General features: G+C 37.0%; 1 protein-coding gene across 4 annotated transcripts in view; it reads left to right on the top strand.

Moving 5' to 3' along the window:
* Syt14 (synaptotagmin 14) overlaps positions 1 to 17,722 on the top strand; it is a 113,340-nt gene that overhangs the window by 41,135 nt on the left and 54,483 nt on the right. For 3 of the 4 annotated variants that reach the window (XM_051186670.1, XM_051186671.1, XM_051186672.1), the window contains 2 exons: positions 4,862 to 5,026; positions 11,163 to 11,378. In XM_051186670.1, coding sequence (XP_051042627.1) covers positions 4,862 to 5,026; positions 11,163 to 11,378 — 381 coding nt within the window. Of the gene's footprint in view, positions 1 to 4,861; positions 5,027 to 7,246; positions 8,313 to 11,162; positions 11,379 to 17,722 lie in introns of those variants that run through there. The other variant, XM_051186669.1, reaches the window with a different exon arrangement.

Below are 17,722 nucleotides of genomic sequence, written 5' to 3'. Positions count from 1 at the left end.
TTACTTATTTTATTAGTAAAAGTGTGGTATATGACATAAACATAGTTCTAAAGTTAATTTTAACATATTTAAAAATGTATCTTGATTTTGGTTTTATAATTTACATGTTTATTTTGAAAAAGCTGAGCTTCTTTACTATTTTTTAACCTTTATAAAAACTAAACTATACTATAGACATATTCATTTAGTTAGCTTTGTGGTTTAGGGCAAAGCTTTTCCCTACTTTTATATGCATGTTGGCATTTAGGGAGCACTACCATCTGGTGCTTAAGATAAGGGATTCAAGTCAATGTCTGGGTTCAAATCCAGGTTCTGCCACTTCATGGATATTGTGGCATTGGCAAGCCCTGTATCTCAGTTATCTAATCTGAGACTAAATTAATTGTTTTGTACATAATTATTATTTATTTTTTTCTGATTATTTTTAAATGAAAGCAATTTTCACCATGCCTGGTAAATGTCAAGTAAAGAGACTTCTGGTTAACAGTGGTTCTCAATCTTTCTAATGCTGCAACCCTTTAAAATACAGCTCCTTATGTTTGTGGTGACCCTCAACCATAAAGTTATTTTCATTACTACTTCATAACTGTAATTTTGCTGCTATTTTGAATTGTAATTTAAATATCTGTGTTTTCTGATGGTTTTAGCTGACCCTTGTGAGGGAGTCATCCAGCTCCCAAAGGGGTCATGACTCAGAAGTTTGAGACTGCTGGGTTAAGAATTTGGGTTCTTGATTCTCAGTGCCTGACCAAACTCAAATATTGGTCTGTTACTGACTGATAACATTAAGACTCAAAAACATAAGAATGTCTGGGGCATCAATAGTGATACCTGTCAAATGTGTTTATTACATGTTAAAGGAGACTGTACTAGTGAAACAGTCTCTGCTAAACTTGTTGAATAATTGCTGTCATTGTCCATCATGTATTTTTGGCATATTGTTTGGCACATTAAAATACTGAAAGTTTGAATTGTGGGGAAAACAGTGCATTTGTGAAGTTTTATTCATTGACCACAGTGAGTAAACATTTCTTCAAATATATAATATCAACACAAGTTGTTGACTATGTAAAAAGACGCACGCACGTGTGTGTGTGTGTGTGTGTGTGTGTGTGTGTGTGTGTGTGTGTGTATGTACATACATGTGGATGACCAGAGGTCAGCCTATAGTGTCATCTGTGCTCCAGGAGCCGTCTACCTTATTCTTTGAACAGGGTCTATCACTAAACCTGGGGCTCCCCGATTTGGCTAGGTAGAGCAACTATCAAGGCCAGGGATCCTCCTGTCTCTACCTCATCAATAATACCAGTTTGTACCACATATCCAGCCTTTTATGTGGGTGTTGGGGATTGAACACAGGTTTTCATGGCTTGCATAGCAGGTTTACTGACTGAACTCTCTTTCCAGCCCTGCATCAGGATTTATAATATTTTTATTTAATTATTTTATGTTTATAGGAGCTTCACCTGTGTGCATGTCTGTGCACTGTGTGCATGATTTTATTCACTTTATCCATGCTGTTCATAGAGGCCACAAAAAGGTATTGGATCCTCTAGAAGTAAAATTACAAACTAGTGTGAGCCACCATGTGGGTGGGTGCTGGGAACTGAACCTAGGTTCTCTGGAAGAACAGCCTCTGCTCTTAACTGCTGACCCATCTCTCCAGCTCCCAACAGATGTCTTTAATAGGTCTATTTGCCTTTGATGGATGAGCCAGAAGTCTTGAAAAGCATCTATGCATACATTAATTAACCACATTCTTAGAAGTATGCAGAGTGTCTACAAGCATATTCATGATATAAGATTTTGGGGGGAAATTCCAGTCTTACATTGAATGAAAAATATATCATTAGTTAGATCTAAGTATAATTTACTTTTTTATTGATTATGTGCAATGTTCATGTCTGTAGTCTGATTTCAGTGCATCTTATATCGCAGTTTTATGCTTAGGTGAGTTTTAGGAAATGTTTATATACTCAGAGCTATTATTGTTCATTTGAAATAATAAATATTTTGGCCTTGATATAATGACAAAAAATAGGAATCTAAATACTTGTAATATTTACTGTTAGAAAATTTTACTTTTTTTCAACAACCACATTACTATTTAAAATTATGACTGTATTTTCTGTGTTGAAAATATGGGCATTTAATCAAGTAATAGATAAAATCAGGGTGTCTGGGTAGCATATTTGTTGCAGGCCTATTTTTTCCTTTTCCTATTGGAGAAAAGTATTATTGTTTTAATTTTTCCAAAGATATAGCATGCATTTATCAATAACTTTGTAATGAATAGATTAATCATTAAGAAAGCCTCATATCTGAATTTGTTGGCTTAGTTTTACTTTGTGATTGAAGGTTTTAATATGGCATAAGAGGAACAAATGGGGGAAAGCCCCAGATCTTTTATAACAAACCTCACCTTCACAAGAATAGCATGCTCATATTCTCCTCATAACTATTATTCCTCCTCATAAGTAATATTTCTAATACATCGTGTCAAAAAACATACCCAGTGTTTTCCTAAAATTTTTCTTCTACACACCTCTTTCCCCCATGCTGTTCAACCAAATTCCTTTCCTCTCATCTTTTTCATTTTGGTTCATGGCACTACTGTCTACCTGACCATTCTGTTTGGAATTCTAATTATCCTCAGCTCTTCGTCAACTCCTATATTCTGCTGATTGTGTCATTACTTATTTTCTTCAAACAGAGATTAGAATTCATCCCTTTTCTCTGTCACCACTGCTACTGTTTCATGAAGAGCTCATCATAATCTTGCAACTATTCAGTTCCTAACAGTTCAGTTTTCTTCATTTAAAAAACAGTGTAACTTTTCAAGAAATGCCTGTTAAAAACCTGTTGCTCTCCAAGTTCTAAATCTTTAGGATGGTATACAAGACTCTGACAGTTTGAAGCTTGCTTTCTTCTTTACTTTTGATTCTCATAATACATTTTTGATCTTTCCAAAGTATGTGTTCTCTCACTTGTTCATCCATCCATTCACTCATTTATCCATTCACAAACACAGTTACTACCTGCCACCTGTGCTGTTAGGTACATGAGGACAGAGAGGTAAATACAACAGCCATGACTTTCTCTTCAGTGACTTTGGAATGTTATATCCATGACCATGCTATTCCATCTGCCATTTTCCATTTATAGAGTTTTTCCTAGTCTTTTCACTATACTCCAGTGCATCTTTTTGTTCTCTGATTCTCACAGGGTGGTTGTTCTGTCCATCCCAGCAGCTTATATTCCTGTGTCTACAATAGAGCTCAGTGCTTTTCAATATGCTGCCTTGTTTAGACTTGAATTTCCCACCAGGCTGAATTTCACAGAATGGAAGGAGGAAGATAAAAGAGTAATATAGGAGTAAGTTGGGGGCAGGAGATAGGAAAGGACTGAAGAGGAGTTAAGAAGACAGGAGAGACAGTGTGAGCACTGGTAGAAAGCATAGCTTCTAGCAGCTTTGGATTCTGACTGGGCATGGTTAATGTCCCTACAGATCAGTTTATGATGGGGTTGATCAGTGGATCTTTGTGAAAACTGAGTTAGTCACAGATATATACTGTATGTACTTACTGCTGCCAGTCCCTCCATTTTCATTGCCCCTCCTTTACATGTCATACCTGACCCAGCTTTGGGTAGACTGTAATGCCATACTCTGTTCTACTTACGATATGCCTGACTTTCATGAATAATGAAAAGCTAACAGATAAAAGCACTAATCACTCACCTGTTAGTGACCTCATTTTAAACAAATGAGCTCTGCTTAAAGAATCTTGGGGAAGATCACATGGTAGATTCTACTTGAGCAGTGGAGGGGAAGTAGGTCATACTTCACAGGGGATGTTTGAGATTTAAGTTCAATCTACTCATACTTGTGAGATACTAGGCATGCAAAAACATGGTCCTGTTTAACTCCAGATGACTAGTGCTGTGATGGGTAATGGAGTTGTGAAAGACAGTGAGATTGCTGAAAGTGGGAGTTCAAGTCTCCCCTGGGTGGTGATGTATATTCTCTTGACTAAACTCTATTTAGTATGACAGCTCATTATAACAAAATCACATGCTGCTTATCTTGTCTAAGTTCTGTTAGTTCATAAGATGTGGTCTCAGAAACCATAGCTTCCATAGAAGCACATTTGACCCTTTAGTGATGGATCTTGGCCTTCCTAAGTGGAGATCCTGTTCTTTTCTAGTCATAGTCTGTATGATGCTGGGTTCTAACTGCCTCCATCATATGTGTAGAAAACGGGAGTTATGTATAGAACAGTGCTTGGTGTATGGCAGATAGTTCAGGAATTCCATTGTATGAATGGAATGATATGAGAGATGGGACAGTTATTCCAGGCAAGAGGGAAAGGACAAGCCAAACCCAAAACTATGTTCATCATGAGAGAACAGACTAGACCCATTTGACTGAAGTGTGTGTTGGAAGGAGAGGCTGGTGTGTAAATGCCAGATAAGGGAATCAGTGTTTAATAAGAAAGGTCTAGCAAAGCTTTGAGAGATTATAATAGTACATGCTGTTATGAATTTAACAATTTTTATATTTAAAAGTAGTTTCTAATCAGTGCTAAAATTTTTAAAACAATTCATTTGTTAACTATGTTTTAGATTTTTTTCTTTTAAAATTCTTTCAATATACTTAGAAAAATTTGAAAAGTTTTTGAATGAATGCTGTTGAATAAATTGAAAAATTTGAATTTTGTAGGTTTTCTTACAAACTATTTTTAATTATGACACTTTAAAAGTAATTGGAATTAGCAATCTATGTAGAGTATACTGGGAATTCCCTTCTTGTTCGCAGCTTAGAGAAAGCAGGTGCTGACGGCTGTGACTTTCTTTTCTCTAGTCTCTCCAGAGGCAGTCGGATTTTTGTCAGCTGTTGGGGTCTTTATTGTCTTGATGCTGCTCCTTTTTCTCTATATTAATAAGAAGTTCTGTTTTGAAAATGTTGGAGGGTTTCCAGATCTTGGTTCAGGATACAACACACGGAAGAATTCACAAGATAAAATGTGTAAGTATCACATCACCACTTCTTTGTACTATTCCTTGTTTTAGTAGGTTCTGTGAGAAGGCTGACTTTGACACCTGCTAAACTTAACATTGGAACCTTTACTTTGTAAGAATGAAATGTCCATTAAGTAATTATGTTCAGGTCTCCTGTTGCCTCCAGATTGTTATGCTACTACATAAAGGTGGTTGTCTCTTGTTGCAAAGTAGTGTTTTTACTTTTCATGTATAAGGCATGGTTTTGAGCTTATACTGTGAGTAGATAATACTTTAAGGAAAAAAGAAAAGAAAAAAGAAAGAAAGAAAAAAAAAGGCCTGGTCCGTTATATACACAGCTTTCCAGAGAGCTCTCCCAGTCTCCTCATTAAGCTTTTGATGCCCCTGATCCTTTGCTTTACCTGTATTTTCATTCTTGGCTGAGGAGTGATGTTGTTGCTGGAGGAGCTATTTTTCCACACCGTGCTCTGTCCCAGAACCACACAGGGATTGTGTGCTAATGTCCCTAGATCCTAGGAAACTTGAGGACTGTAATACTATATTTTCCCACTTTAGAGAAGCTTTCAAAAATATTACCAGAGCTTTTCATTTGTTGTTTCAAATATTGGCCAATATAAATGGTAGTGGAGGAAGTTGAGAATAATTAAGCTGTGTGTTAATTTTGAGAGTTTTGAAGAATGAGAGCAGAGGAGCCAGGCTTTCCTATACATATGCTGGAGAATGCTTTCTCTGCTGTTAAGCTAAATGGTGGCAACCCCTCATTTATAAAGATCTGTTAATTGCTAAATTATATGTTGATGTCTGTGTTAGAAACTGTGTGGTTCTGACTTGGTTTTGCGTTTCTCATAGTCCACTACAGCCCTGTATGTGTCACTAAATTTTGTGTGAATGAACTGCTTAAAAATCTCTCTCTCTCTCTCTCTCTCTCTCTCTCTCTCTCTCTCTCTCTCTCTCTGTGTGTGTGTGTGTGTGTGTGTGTGTGTGTGTGTGTGTGTGTGTGTGTTTATCTGTCTCTGATCTGCCTGTCTTTCCCTCCTGCTCTCCTCCTCTCCTTCTCTCCACCATGCTCCCAACAGCTTTCTGAAATTCTCTGGTTCAGCTTCCCTAGATTTTCTTTTATGTCTTCAAATTCCAAAGAGCTTTTGTTGGTGTAAGTTACCTCTGTCAATATGTGCCATATTAGATAGTAAATGGAGAAAATTAAATTATCTGTTACCAACGTACTTTTCTTTTTGTTTTGAGTAAAAAGATTTTTGCTGGGGATTGAACCCAGGTTTTTACATATGTTATGCATGTACTTTGTTGGTGAGCTACATTTTCAGCCTCTAGTAATTTAAACAAGAAGTATCAGCTATTGTTTGAGAATATAAATAACATCTTAAAGATTCTTAAAAGAATTTTTCAGGCAAAAAGAAAAAAATGTACAGAATAGTGACATTGCTATATACATTTCATATAGGTCCATTAGGACTGGCACAATAGTAATCAACTTGATTCTAGTGTCTGCTTCTCTGTTAGGTCTGTCTCTCACCTGTGGGAAGCCCCAGTTTGCACTTGCAAGGAAGGCAAGTGAAAATGTTAAACAACCCCTTAATGTTACTGTTCAAGTAGTGTGATCTTGGAATCTAACAGATATCCTATTATTTTTCTTTCACCTGTGAGTGAAACGGCATTCCTAAGGCTACCACACATCAAGTAAGATTAAATGTATCTGTTACAGTGTCTTGGAAATGCCATTCTCTCTGTCACCTGCTGTCCCCTGTTTTTACCACATTGCTGCACTGTTTAGATATTTTCCTCTAAATATGTTCTTAATTTGAAATATTAATAGTCTGTTAATAGGGTTATTCCCTTATGCCGACTCTTAGTAAATAAAGTACGTAATAAAAATCCTTTTTATACTTCTTCTTTCAGGTATAGACTAAATACCCAATAGTATTTGAGGGAAAAATAATGTCTTCCTGCTGTTTTGATAGCTATGGAGTGGTAAAAGATGTCATTACACTTAAACCAAGTGATTTGATTTTTATTTTTTCCGGAGGAGTCTTTACTTCAACGTATTTCTACCAATGCATATTGCATTTGCAGAAAGATTAAAAGACACAGTGTGAAATGCATCTATCATGCTAATGATAGCAACATTTACATAAATGTTAAATTCACATTCCAAAGTAGTTGATATTTTGAGAAGAGAAAATTCCATTATTGCACCTTTTAGAACTGGAAAATGGCATTTTTCAAAAGTCTTCAGCAGAATCTACCCTCAGTGTCCTCCCTGGTGGACACAATCAGTAACGCTGTAGAAGATCTGAGCACTGTGGTTGGGGAAGTCAGCTATGTGCTAACTGACTCAGTCGCTGGGCAGGTAGCAAGTATGATGCATGGCTTTTGCCCAGAGGAGGAGAGCTGCATGGCAGAAGAGGCTGCAGGGTCTTCTAAAGCCAGAAGTGCAGTACTGTGGGATACTTCCATAAAAACTGCTTGTCTGAAAACACAGTCTGATAGAGAGCACAAAGCAAAGCAAATGACCTATTGTGACACTTCAGCTCCACAAAAGCAAGAACAGGAAATGCATAAACAGGGATTTTATATTCATGATGGGCAGTGGGCACCCCCAGAAAACAAAGAAGCTAGAGGTGCTTCTGGTGGTTCTGCTTTGCAAGACCTCGTAAATGATGGTATATCAGCTGTCAAGCAGAAAATAGGGGCCATATCCACTTGTCATGAACTGGAGCGTCTTGATAACTGTGAGACAGCTGGAGCAGGAGGCTCCAGGAATGATCAGAATGGTTTAGAGGAGGTAAGTTCTCTAGGAGTGGAAGGGGATCTGAACACCTGTGGACAAGATGTTGCATCTCAGCAGAAGTTCTCAGCTAAAGCCAGACTGCAGCACATACCTGTGGGAGCAGAGCAAGAGACATCAGGGAACTTCACTAAAAACAAACATCTCACTGATTTGGAGCATTCTCATCATTTAACAAAAACTAAAAAATGTAATACACATGATGGATTCAAAGAGAATGAGTGTTCAGGAAACAAATGTTCTCCAGAAGATAACAGGAGAAACAACAGACACAGGGCACAGAAATCCATTGGGAAGGAATACACAGGTTCAACTCCATCAACAAATTCTAATATTAAGTTTCCCGGGAAAATCAAAGAAAAAATAAATCCAACAAAGTACTACAAAGTGAAAGGAGACATAACAACAAAGAAAAATGAAGCTAATCCTGCTAAGAGAGGAACTGCAAAGAGTAGAGTTGGCAAATACTCTAAGATATTACCAGAGAAAGGTGAGGCCTCCTAATGCTGGTTTGAGTGCTTAAATTCTCTCTTGATGCTTAAAACTAAAAAAAAAAAAAAAAAAAAAAAAAAATTAAATTTCTCAACTTTCCTTCCCATGTCTTATCTAATTTAATTTTTTTATTTGATCAAGATATTTTGAGACATTTAGAGTTTTTCAATCATTTTTAGATAATAAATGTTATTTTATACCACCAGGTATTGCCTATGATCCCTACACTATCTGAGCAATTTCCAGCAGTCCTGATGTTTCTTTTTCTTTTGTGTGTGTGTGTGTGTGTGTGTGTGTGTTCTTGTGAGCAGAGTTTCACTGTGCAGTTCCAGTTGGCCTGAAACTCACTATATAACCTAGGCTGGCCTTGAGCCTGAGATACTCCTGCCTGAGTCTCCACTTCTGGGATTGGGTGTGAACCACCACACCCATTTCCTGATTTTAACTACAATTTATTTTAATCCTAGAAATTTTATTCAGACTTTAAATAGGACTTATTTGGTGTAATGCTCATATATTTAAAATTTTGTTTTATGACTAAGTCTACCAATGAGGTTCTTTGTAAAATATTTCGTATGTTTCTTGAAACCAATAGCTCCTATATTGTTAAATAATATGCTTCTGGATATGTCTTTATTCATTTGCATTACCTTAAAACTTTCATGAGATTGCTCTAGTTCATAATGACTGTTCATAAGCAATACATTTTTATTCATGAGTTCTTCATATAGAATTAAGATTCTGAGTAAGTATTTACAATGTCCAGCTACAGTATTTGTGAGTTTTCTAAACATCTTTGCAGTACATACTTCTGATAATTGCTTCTAATACTCCTTCATCACTCCTTTATTGCTTAGCTAATGAGAATGCCCTCCAAACACTGGCTTTTTTTTTTTTTAATAAAACATACACCTCTAATTTTCCTACAAACTTATATTCCGGCAAGATATCAAAACCTGAGTAACCATAAAAATAATGGAAGACTTTACAGTTCTGCTATGTGATTCATCTGTAAGAAGGTCTGCAGTATATTGAACAGTAGGTTTTTACTGACATCGGAGAAGCCGATCCTAGACTGAAGAGCAAGTTAAAAAGAAATAGAATTTGTGAAAGTGTATTCATTATAGAGTCCATTCTCGTAGCAGCTGTGATTCACTGGGCTTTGGTGGTCTTATTTAGTTCTGGCAGCTTCATTACTTATGAAGAAATAAAACAACCGAATATTTAGAAAATGACAATAGGATGGCTACCAGGAATAAATACAGTTACAGTAGCACTACAAAATCTTCTGTTTGCTTTGCTTTGTTTTTATTGAGGAGCACTCTGGCGTCTCAAGAAACTAAAGGCTCTCAAATATCCCAAAGAAGAGTCAAACATTGACCTTAACTAGTCCCTTGAAAAAAATTGAAAGTGTTTTGACCTGTAGGTTAACCTTTCATTTAGTTGAATTGTTGCATTCCTAGAAACAGTGTGCTAGACTCTCACATGGGAGATTCAGACATAAGAAAGAAGAGTTTCTCTGATTTTGCATGTAAGAAATTCTGGAATAGAGGAAGTTTGACTGCAAAGGGGCCACATGAGGGTACATCCATGAGGAACTCACAGTTTTCCTCTGCCTTTAGGCCTCAATCTGGTATTTCACAAGACATTCACACCCTGAGCTGGGTGTCAGAAGGGCTTGGTCTAGTTATCACAGTACTGTCTAGCCAGTGATGATAATAATGATGGTGAAATAGGAATGTCTGCATTGTTCCAGATTAACCACCAGCTACATATAGCTCTACACACTGTAAGTGTGGCTGGTCAATTGGAGATACCTGTTTGGAGATACCTGTTCAGACATCATGAGTAGTGAACTCTTAATTGCTCTACTGTTTCTTAGAGAATTTAAACGTTATACCTCATAAAATTTAGGTATGATTAAATAAAATTTTCCTAGTAATTTAACTTTTCACTTGTAGTGTTTTAAGTTTGCTGTATATCCATGTATATACTGCATGTTGAAATAAGTATACTATCTATTAAATAAAAATATAATTGGACCTTCTATTCTTTCTTTGTGAACCATGAGTTTACTCACTCATGTTATGTGTATGTTGAATGGATGTGCCATCACTTGCCTAACCAAGGTTCACTGATAGGCATGTTGGTTATATAGAAATGAAATTTTCAAAGACCACACAGAGTTTGATGTTGGATTTGTTTTGTGAGTTTGCTCTGTAGAAAACTTATTCAAGTTGCTCTCCCAGTGTGTCTGTGTCTGCTCATTTCTCTGCTCCCTGTTAGCATGAAGCATTGCTAATTCTGAAAATATAGGCCAAATGAAAACCAGAAATTGGTCTTATGACATCGTTTTACTCTAGTGCTTATGGAAGCACTGTCAGTGCTTATAATTTAATTTGTATATAACAGATCCTTTACAAAATTGTGCAATGTGGCAACTATAATTTCCTTTGTACCTGAAAAGGTTACAAACCCCTATAACTTAGATTATTTATATAACTAGAATATATAATGTAATATTTCCTATAAACACATAAAATTCTAACAATTGGTATTCTTACATGAAAAAAATATTTTCTAAAGTTGAAATTTTGTGTCATTACATACATACATATGCATCCACATGAATGTTACAATATACTTCAAATTCAGTTTAAGGGATTATCAAGAAGTTCATTAATTTTAAGGATCGTTCTAATTAGCTTCACCCTATGTATGTGCCCACACGAACACATACATTTTCATTACTGCTTGTGTTTGTGTGTATATATGCATGCATGTTTTTAAAAATTTGTCACATGTAAGTATATTAAAATTATAATTCCTCTCACTGTTATCCAAATAGATAATTCCTACATGGACAGAGATGAGCCTGGTTCATCCTCTGAAAGTGAAGATGAAGCTCTGGGTAAATATCATGAGGCCTTATCCAGAACACACACTTCCAGGTGGCCATTGGTGGATTCTAGACAAAAGAACTATGCCTGGGAAACAAGGCAAAAATACAGCCCTTTGTCTGCAGAGTATGATGGGTACAGCAGTGAAGCATCCATCGAGGATGGTAAGAAAGTTAATTTTTTTTAAACTATGAGATGATTTGTACCTAAAATTGTAGGTATCTCTGGTTATACACTGAGAGATACAGTGTAGGGTTCTGTTTCTGAGCATAATCCAAAGAGAAAATTTGGGGCTGACCATGAAAACCAGCTTCAAAACACACAAAAGCAAAATGCCAAATGATCACCTGGATGCGGTAGTGGAGTTTTACGCACAGAGCACAATGCTGACATGAATGAGGAGAGAGTGAGAATGTGCTGTTCCTCAGGTGCAGGCAGTTTTCATGCATCTGTTACAGAAACCAGGAGGGTCTGAGTCAATAGACTATAACTCTGAGCCGGTCTCCAAAATCAGCCAGGTGCCTTAGACAGCACATGGAGAGTGATGTGATGGTCTCTGTGCAGAGTACTTTCTGAGATTGGGTACAGTATTTATACTGGTTTTAAAAGCAATTCAAAGGATTTTCAGGGGTTACAGTAATTTCAAGTATTGTGTTAATAATTAGTTTTGCCTTATTTGCTTATGTAGACTTCAGAACAAAATCTGGGCAGAAGATATAAGCCCATTCATACCTTTCCATAACAGAAAGGCAAAAAGGTTTTGACATTAGTTAAAGCATATTTATTTTTACATTTAAACACATTGTTTGTTTGCTGGATAGAATGGCTTCTCATTGTAACTCATTATCGATACACACCCAACTATCTTTGATTTTGTAATTGGAATTTGTCTTTTAGGACTTTTCCTATTGATGGTTTAAGTATTATCCCAATTTGTTAAGTAGCCAAAGGAACAAAATGATATACATTTGTGTTTGGCTTCTTGATAACTAAAGATACATGTCAATTTTTATTTCTGTTAGTATACAGGTGTAACAATGTATGAACTTTTTACCAGATAGAAGACTCATTATAGGTATAATGAAAGAAATATTAGACATGGGCTCCACTCGAAACGATGTCTATGTAGTAGTACATGCAAGCTATGTATCTGCAGAGGTAACTAAATAATGCAAGCTAGTAAAGCCATCCTGCAATTTATATGTACCTCTGGCACCCAAACAATACAGCAGAAGAAGAATGGCCATGAATCTGATCTTGGATGACATTCACCCCATATCTTGTCATCTGTTAGCCATGAAAACCTAAGGAGTATTTCATTGTGTCTAACATGTGAATAGTCTCAACCTGGTTGAATTGTCCTGAATATCAACTGATAGATGGTACATGACCAGTTAGCATTGCTGAAGATAAGATGTAATAAAAATCATCATGGTGATGGGCACTGAGCAAGTCTAAGTTTGAGTCTGTGACCCTGGGTACTTCCATTCTTCAGATGGAATTTAGGATCTTTTTCTTTATTTTCTTTTCCTCTCTTATGCCTGATTGCCTTTATGGTCCTTTTATTCTAGAGTTCCCAGTAGCCTCCTTCTAATGAGGATCAAGGCCTAATTTTGGTGGGTCTTGTACTTGCCATCATTTAACAGCTGCTATAATTTTGGAGACAGGGTAGCGATAGGGCAGACTTTGTAGTGATACACAAGCTATAAGGTACACAATGGAGGAAATATTTCAGGAACAAAGAAGGCTTTTTGTCACAAACACTGGATATGTGTTGCGTATACATAATAGGAGGTACCAGTTGGAAGGGAGATGAGAACTGAACCTGCCCAGTTTGATAGCCAGAAAGAACGCACTAAAGGTCTTGCCTTCAGAAAGCATGTGTAGAAAGATTAACAGTAGGAAGGTTGTAGGAAAAATCAGTGAAGACAGACTTGAGAGCTATCTGCAGGAAACGGGGAAAACCTGAATCACTGTAGTGGTGATAGGAATTTGGAGGACAGGAGTATAGAAGTGGGGTTTTCTGGATTTAGGACCACAGTGTATTTTGAACATCAGGAAAAGAGAAGGAAGCATTAAAAAAAAAACAGTATGGTTTTCGTCATATATGAGAGAAAATAGTGGAGTCCCTACTGTGTATGTGGGATCCAGGGAGGAATCTACTTTTTGTTGGGAGTAAGGAGTAGGGATAGTGATTTCTGGTGTTTATATCTATATTAAGGTAGCATATGAGAGCAACTGAAAATGGTTATTGAACTTGTAGTTGTGAGTAGACTTAGTTAAGAGGTTTTCAGAAGACATTTGCTTAGAAATCATTAGTGTGAATTAAACTGATAGAGACTGTGTGAAGAGGAAAATCACACATAAAGAGGCAGCGGAAAGATAGTAAAGAGACCTAGTAAATTCGGAGAAAGTACATAGTCATCTGATGGGAGATGTCATTCTGTATATATGTTTCTCATACTGGTTAATGAATAAAGCACTGTTGGCCAATAGGATAGGAAGATAGGAGGGACTAGGAGACAAGGAGGAAAGAGGAAGTAGTAAGGAGGAGTGAAGATGGAGAGTCTGGAGAAGGCAGAACCGCCAGCCGCTTCTCACTGGTAAGACCACGTGGAAATACATAGAAATGGGTTAATAATTAAGACAGAGCTAGCTGATAAAAAAACTAGTACCTGGATATCAAATACAGAGTCTCGGTGTATTAATTGGGGCTGGTGCGGCGGCGGGACCAGACCAGCAGCAGGAGGAAAAACCCTACTCCTTACAGTCATCCGTGGTTAAAGAATTTTAAGGAGAGGGGAGCAATTAGCCTAGTGAGAATTCACACAAACCCTCTTTTCTAATAGAAGTTGTATTTTCAGTTGAAGTAATAATAGACTAGAGTAATAAATCAGAACATGTCTTGGTAAGTGTCGGGTGTATGGTAGAAAGTATGCATCTCTGCCTACCTGTCATTACAACTCACTGGCTTGAAAGAGAAGTTGGAAGATTTGTAGTGAGTGTACTGTGGACCTCCTCCCTCCAGCCCTTGTCTGTCTGTAGTTCTCCTTTGTTGTATAATTGGGAAGGAGGAGTTTGTCCCGAAACACACTGCACTGCTCAAGGCACTACTCAGGGTATGGTTGGTCACTTGGGACAATATGCATGCTTGCTACTGCTCAGTTCCCTTCCTCTATGTATATAGTCCAAGATACCTGCCAGGGACAGGTCCTACCCACCTTGGGCTGGTCTTTCTGCCTCACTTAGCTGAGTCATGGTAGTCTCCCAGAGGTGTGGCCAGAGGCATGTCTTGCGGGTGATATTAGATCTATTGAGCAGACAGCATTAATCACCACAGAGCCTACACTGCTTCTAGTGCTCTGAAGTACTCCACTGTCACCTGTATCCATAAAGCAAGGCAGGAAGCTGCAGCCTCAGCTTACCCACCCTACTTCTCATGACTTTAAATGAAAATAAACTTAGTTGTTTAAAACCATAATCTAAATTTAATCTTTAAAAATCCCAGTTCTCAGTATGACAATACAACTTGGATTTGTAATTTTATGTTCACTTAGTTGTTGGCGAAATGTCATATAATCTAGTGTTATCTGTGAGCTTTGCTATTTGGATCTCATTCTACTTCATCTCTTTAACTAGTTAGAAATTTTCCCCTCAGCCTACTGTTTCCTTATTTGCTTCTTCCTTTTCAATATTATAAAGATAGTATAAAGATCTGTACTACAATAGCTTTATAGTTTGGCAACACGTGGCAGAAAATATGAACCTATCACTTAGAAAGAAAAATGAGATATACTTTACTTGTGGTTGGTTCTTACCCAGCATTAGTGGCAACTCCTCCTCAAGCTATAGCTTGAGGACACTGGCTTGAATGATACATGGCTATGTGTGTGCTGCATTAGCCTGTGGGTGGGAAATGTAAGTGTGCTCCAAATGTTAAGTATCTGGCAGTGTATAGGTGGCAGGTTAAAGACTGAACCAATGACCAACTGCATATAAGAAGATTGGATGTTTACAGTGAGAAACTGTATGGGGGTGATCTGTGCAAATGGTTGGCCTCCAGTGTGGTAAGCTGTTTGGTCCTCCATAAAACAAAAGGATGCCTTCTGGTAAGTGTACTAGATCAGTGCTCTTTTTTTTCTCATTTCATGAACTTCTAGGAGAAAAACTGAATTGTGTGGTGGTAGATAAGGATTGCCTTTCACAGGCTGTAGCTGATTGTTCAGGCATTTTCTAACCTATTTTAAAATAATATTTTATTCTAAAATTGCAATGTTACAAATGATATTGACATTCTGGTCTCATAAAATTCTGTGTCTTTCATTCTCATTTGAAACAATTCTATGTACAGTTCTTATCTTTGACATATTTCATATAATTCTAGCTATCCATTGTCTTTAAAGCTGTAATAGTTGTTTAATTATGAAATAATAGCTAGTTCTAGAGTTTGGTACTGGATGTTGTAATTTTCATAGTTTATGTGCTGATTAGTATATGTGTAAATACACATATACTTGTGATTTAGTAAATTTGATGCATATTCTTTTGCATTAATAGTAATTTTATTGATTCACAACAGATCATAGACACTAAAAATATTAGTTTTTGTTATGTATAATAGAAATTTCTTTATTTTGTTTTTTAAGGAGTTCCAGCATCTATCAGAGACTGGAATAGAAATTATATGTCTATCTAGCCTAACTCGGCCTGAAACTTACAAACCTCTTCCCTCAACCTCCCAAGTACTAGGCTCACAGACTATGCCACCACAGCTGACTTTAGCATTTTCATGATTTCAACTTTTTAAACTTTGTTTAGTCGTTTTAAAATTTTGAATTTCTTACTTTGTTTTCTTTTTACGGTACTTTTATTTTTATCTCATTGATTTAAATTATTTTTATTAATTCTTTGAGCATTTTAGACAATGTATTTTGAGCAGATTAACCCCCAGCTTCAGCCCTTAACTCTTCCAAGATCCTTTACCTCCTCCATACTGCCTCCAACTTCTTGTTTTCTTCTTTGTTTTAATATCCCATCAAGCCCATGGACTCCAGTTTTTCCATGTGTTTCTGGAGGCAGGAACAACTCAAAAAAAGCAAAAAAATAACCCCCCCCCCAACTGAGTATTAAGAGAACATTATATTTCAACTAGGTAGAATAGAAGAAATAAAAAAAGCAATGAAACAAAACAGACCCCCCCCCCCAAAAAAAAATATGGAGGACTAGAGGCAGGGCATTTTTTTTTTTTTTTTTTTTTTACAGAGGAAACGATGTTTGGAGATGGAATTCCCTTCTCATGGAGGAAAGGACATGAAGTTGCATTGATAAAACTGTGAAGCGGGTTTCATATGTAACTGTTCTGGCTAATCCCAACTGAGGTCAAGTGAACAAGAAAAATGACAGGAAAGTTACAGGACTACAAAATAGAGGGGTGGATAACAAACAAAAGCTGCTCTGAAATGGGAAGAAGAACTGTGAAACCACCTAGATCATTAAGATCAGCACTAACATGAAAGTTCACTGAGATTTCAACCAAAATAGCATGAGCACTGCTTTACTGTTCATCTCTGAGGACTGGTTGTGTAAAAATAACCACAAGTGTGGCAAAATTCTACAATATTAGATACTGCAACAGAAATTAATTAGAACCAACTCAAAAAGTAGAAACTTTGAGAAGTGGGAACTTAGTAAAATACAAAAATTAGTATTTAAGCCATCAATTAAAAACGAGATTGTTCAGCAAATAATATAGTACAGTGGCAAACAATTTGGTAAATATAGCTAAATATCCATGTAAATCCTGAATGTAAAACAAATCTGAGTGAGATCAAATATGTACAGTCAGGCAGTTGAAACTTTTAAGGTCAAATCTTTAGATTAGTGTTTTTAATTGGAGTACCTGTAGAATTCAGGAAACTAGAAGGGGACCACTGATGAGAAGGGAAAAGAAGATTGTGAGGGAGTAGTGATAACAGAACACAGATGGCAAGAAGGTCAGCCTACCAAGAGCTAGAAAACTGACTCTCTCCTTCACTAGAACCCATCAACTATCCATAGCTCCTCAGTTGGTGGATGTGGGGGCCATGACCCCTTTCCACTCAGTCCTATCATGTTGACTGGCTTGAACTTGTGTAGGTCTTGTGTAAGTAACCACCACTGCTGTGAGTTCATGAGTGGAGGAATTGTGTTATACCCAGAAGAAACTGTGTTGCCCTGTCCTCTTTGAACTGTGGCTCTTAGAATTTGTCTGCCTCCTCTTCCAAAATGGTTCCTAACCCTTCTGAAATGGTTGTGTTATAGATGTCCCATTTGTAACTGTGTACTCCATAACTTACTCTATGCACTTTGACCAATTGTCAGTTCTGCATTAACCAACATCACCTTCCACACAAAAGCTAGTTCCAGGACAGCCTCCAAAGCAATACAGAGAAACCCTGTCTGGAACTCACAGAGATCCGCCTTCCTCTGCCTCCCGAGTGCTGGGTCTAAAGGCGTGTGCCACCACCAC

The sequence above is a fragment of the Phodopus roborovskii genome, unplaced genomic scaffold (assembly GCF_943737965.1).
Source record: "Phodopus roborovskii unplaced genomic scaffold, PHOROB, whole genome shotgun sequence".
In the NCBI taxonomy this organism is placed as follows: Eukaryota; Metazoa; Chordata; class Mammalia; order Rodentia; family Cricetidae; genus Phodopus; species Phodopus roborovskii.
The sequence above is the reverse complement of the archived record's forward strand: the minus strand, read 5'-3'. Positions and strand labels throughout refer to the sequence as shown.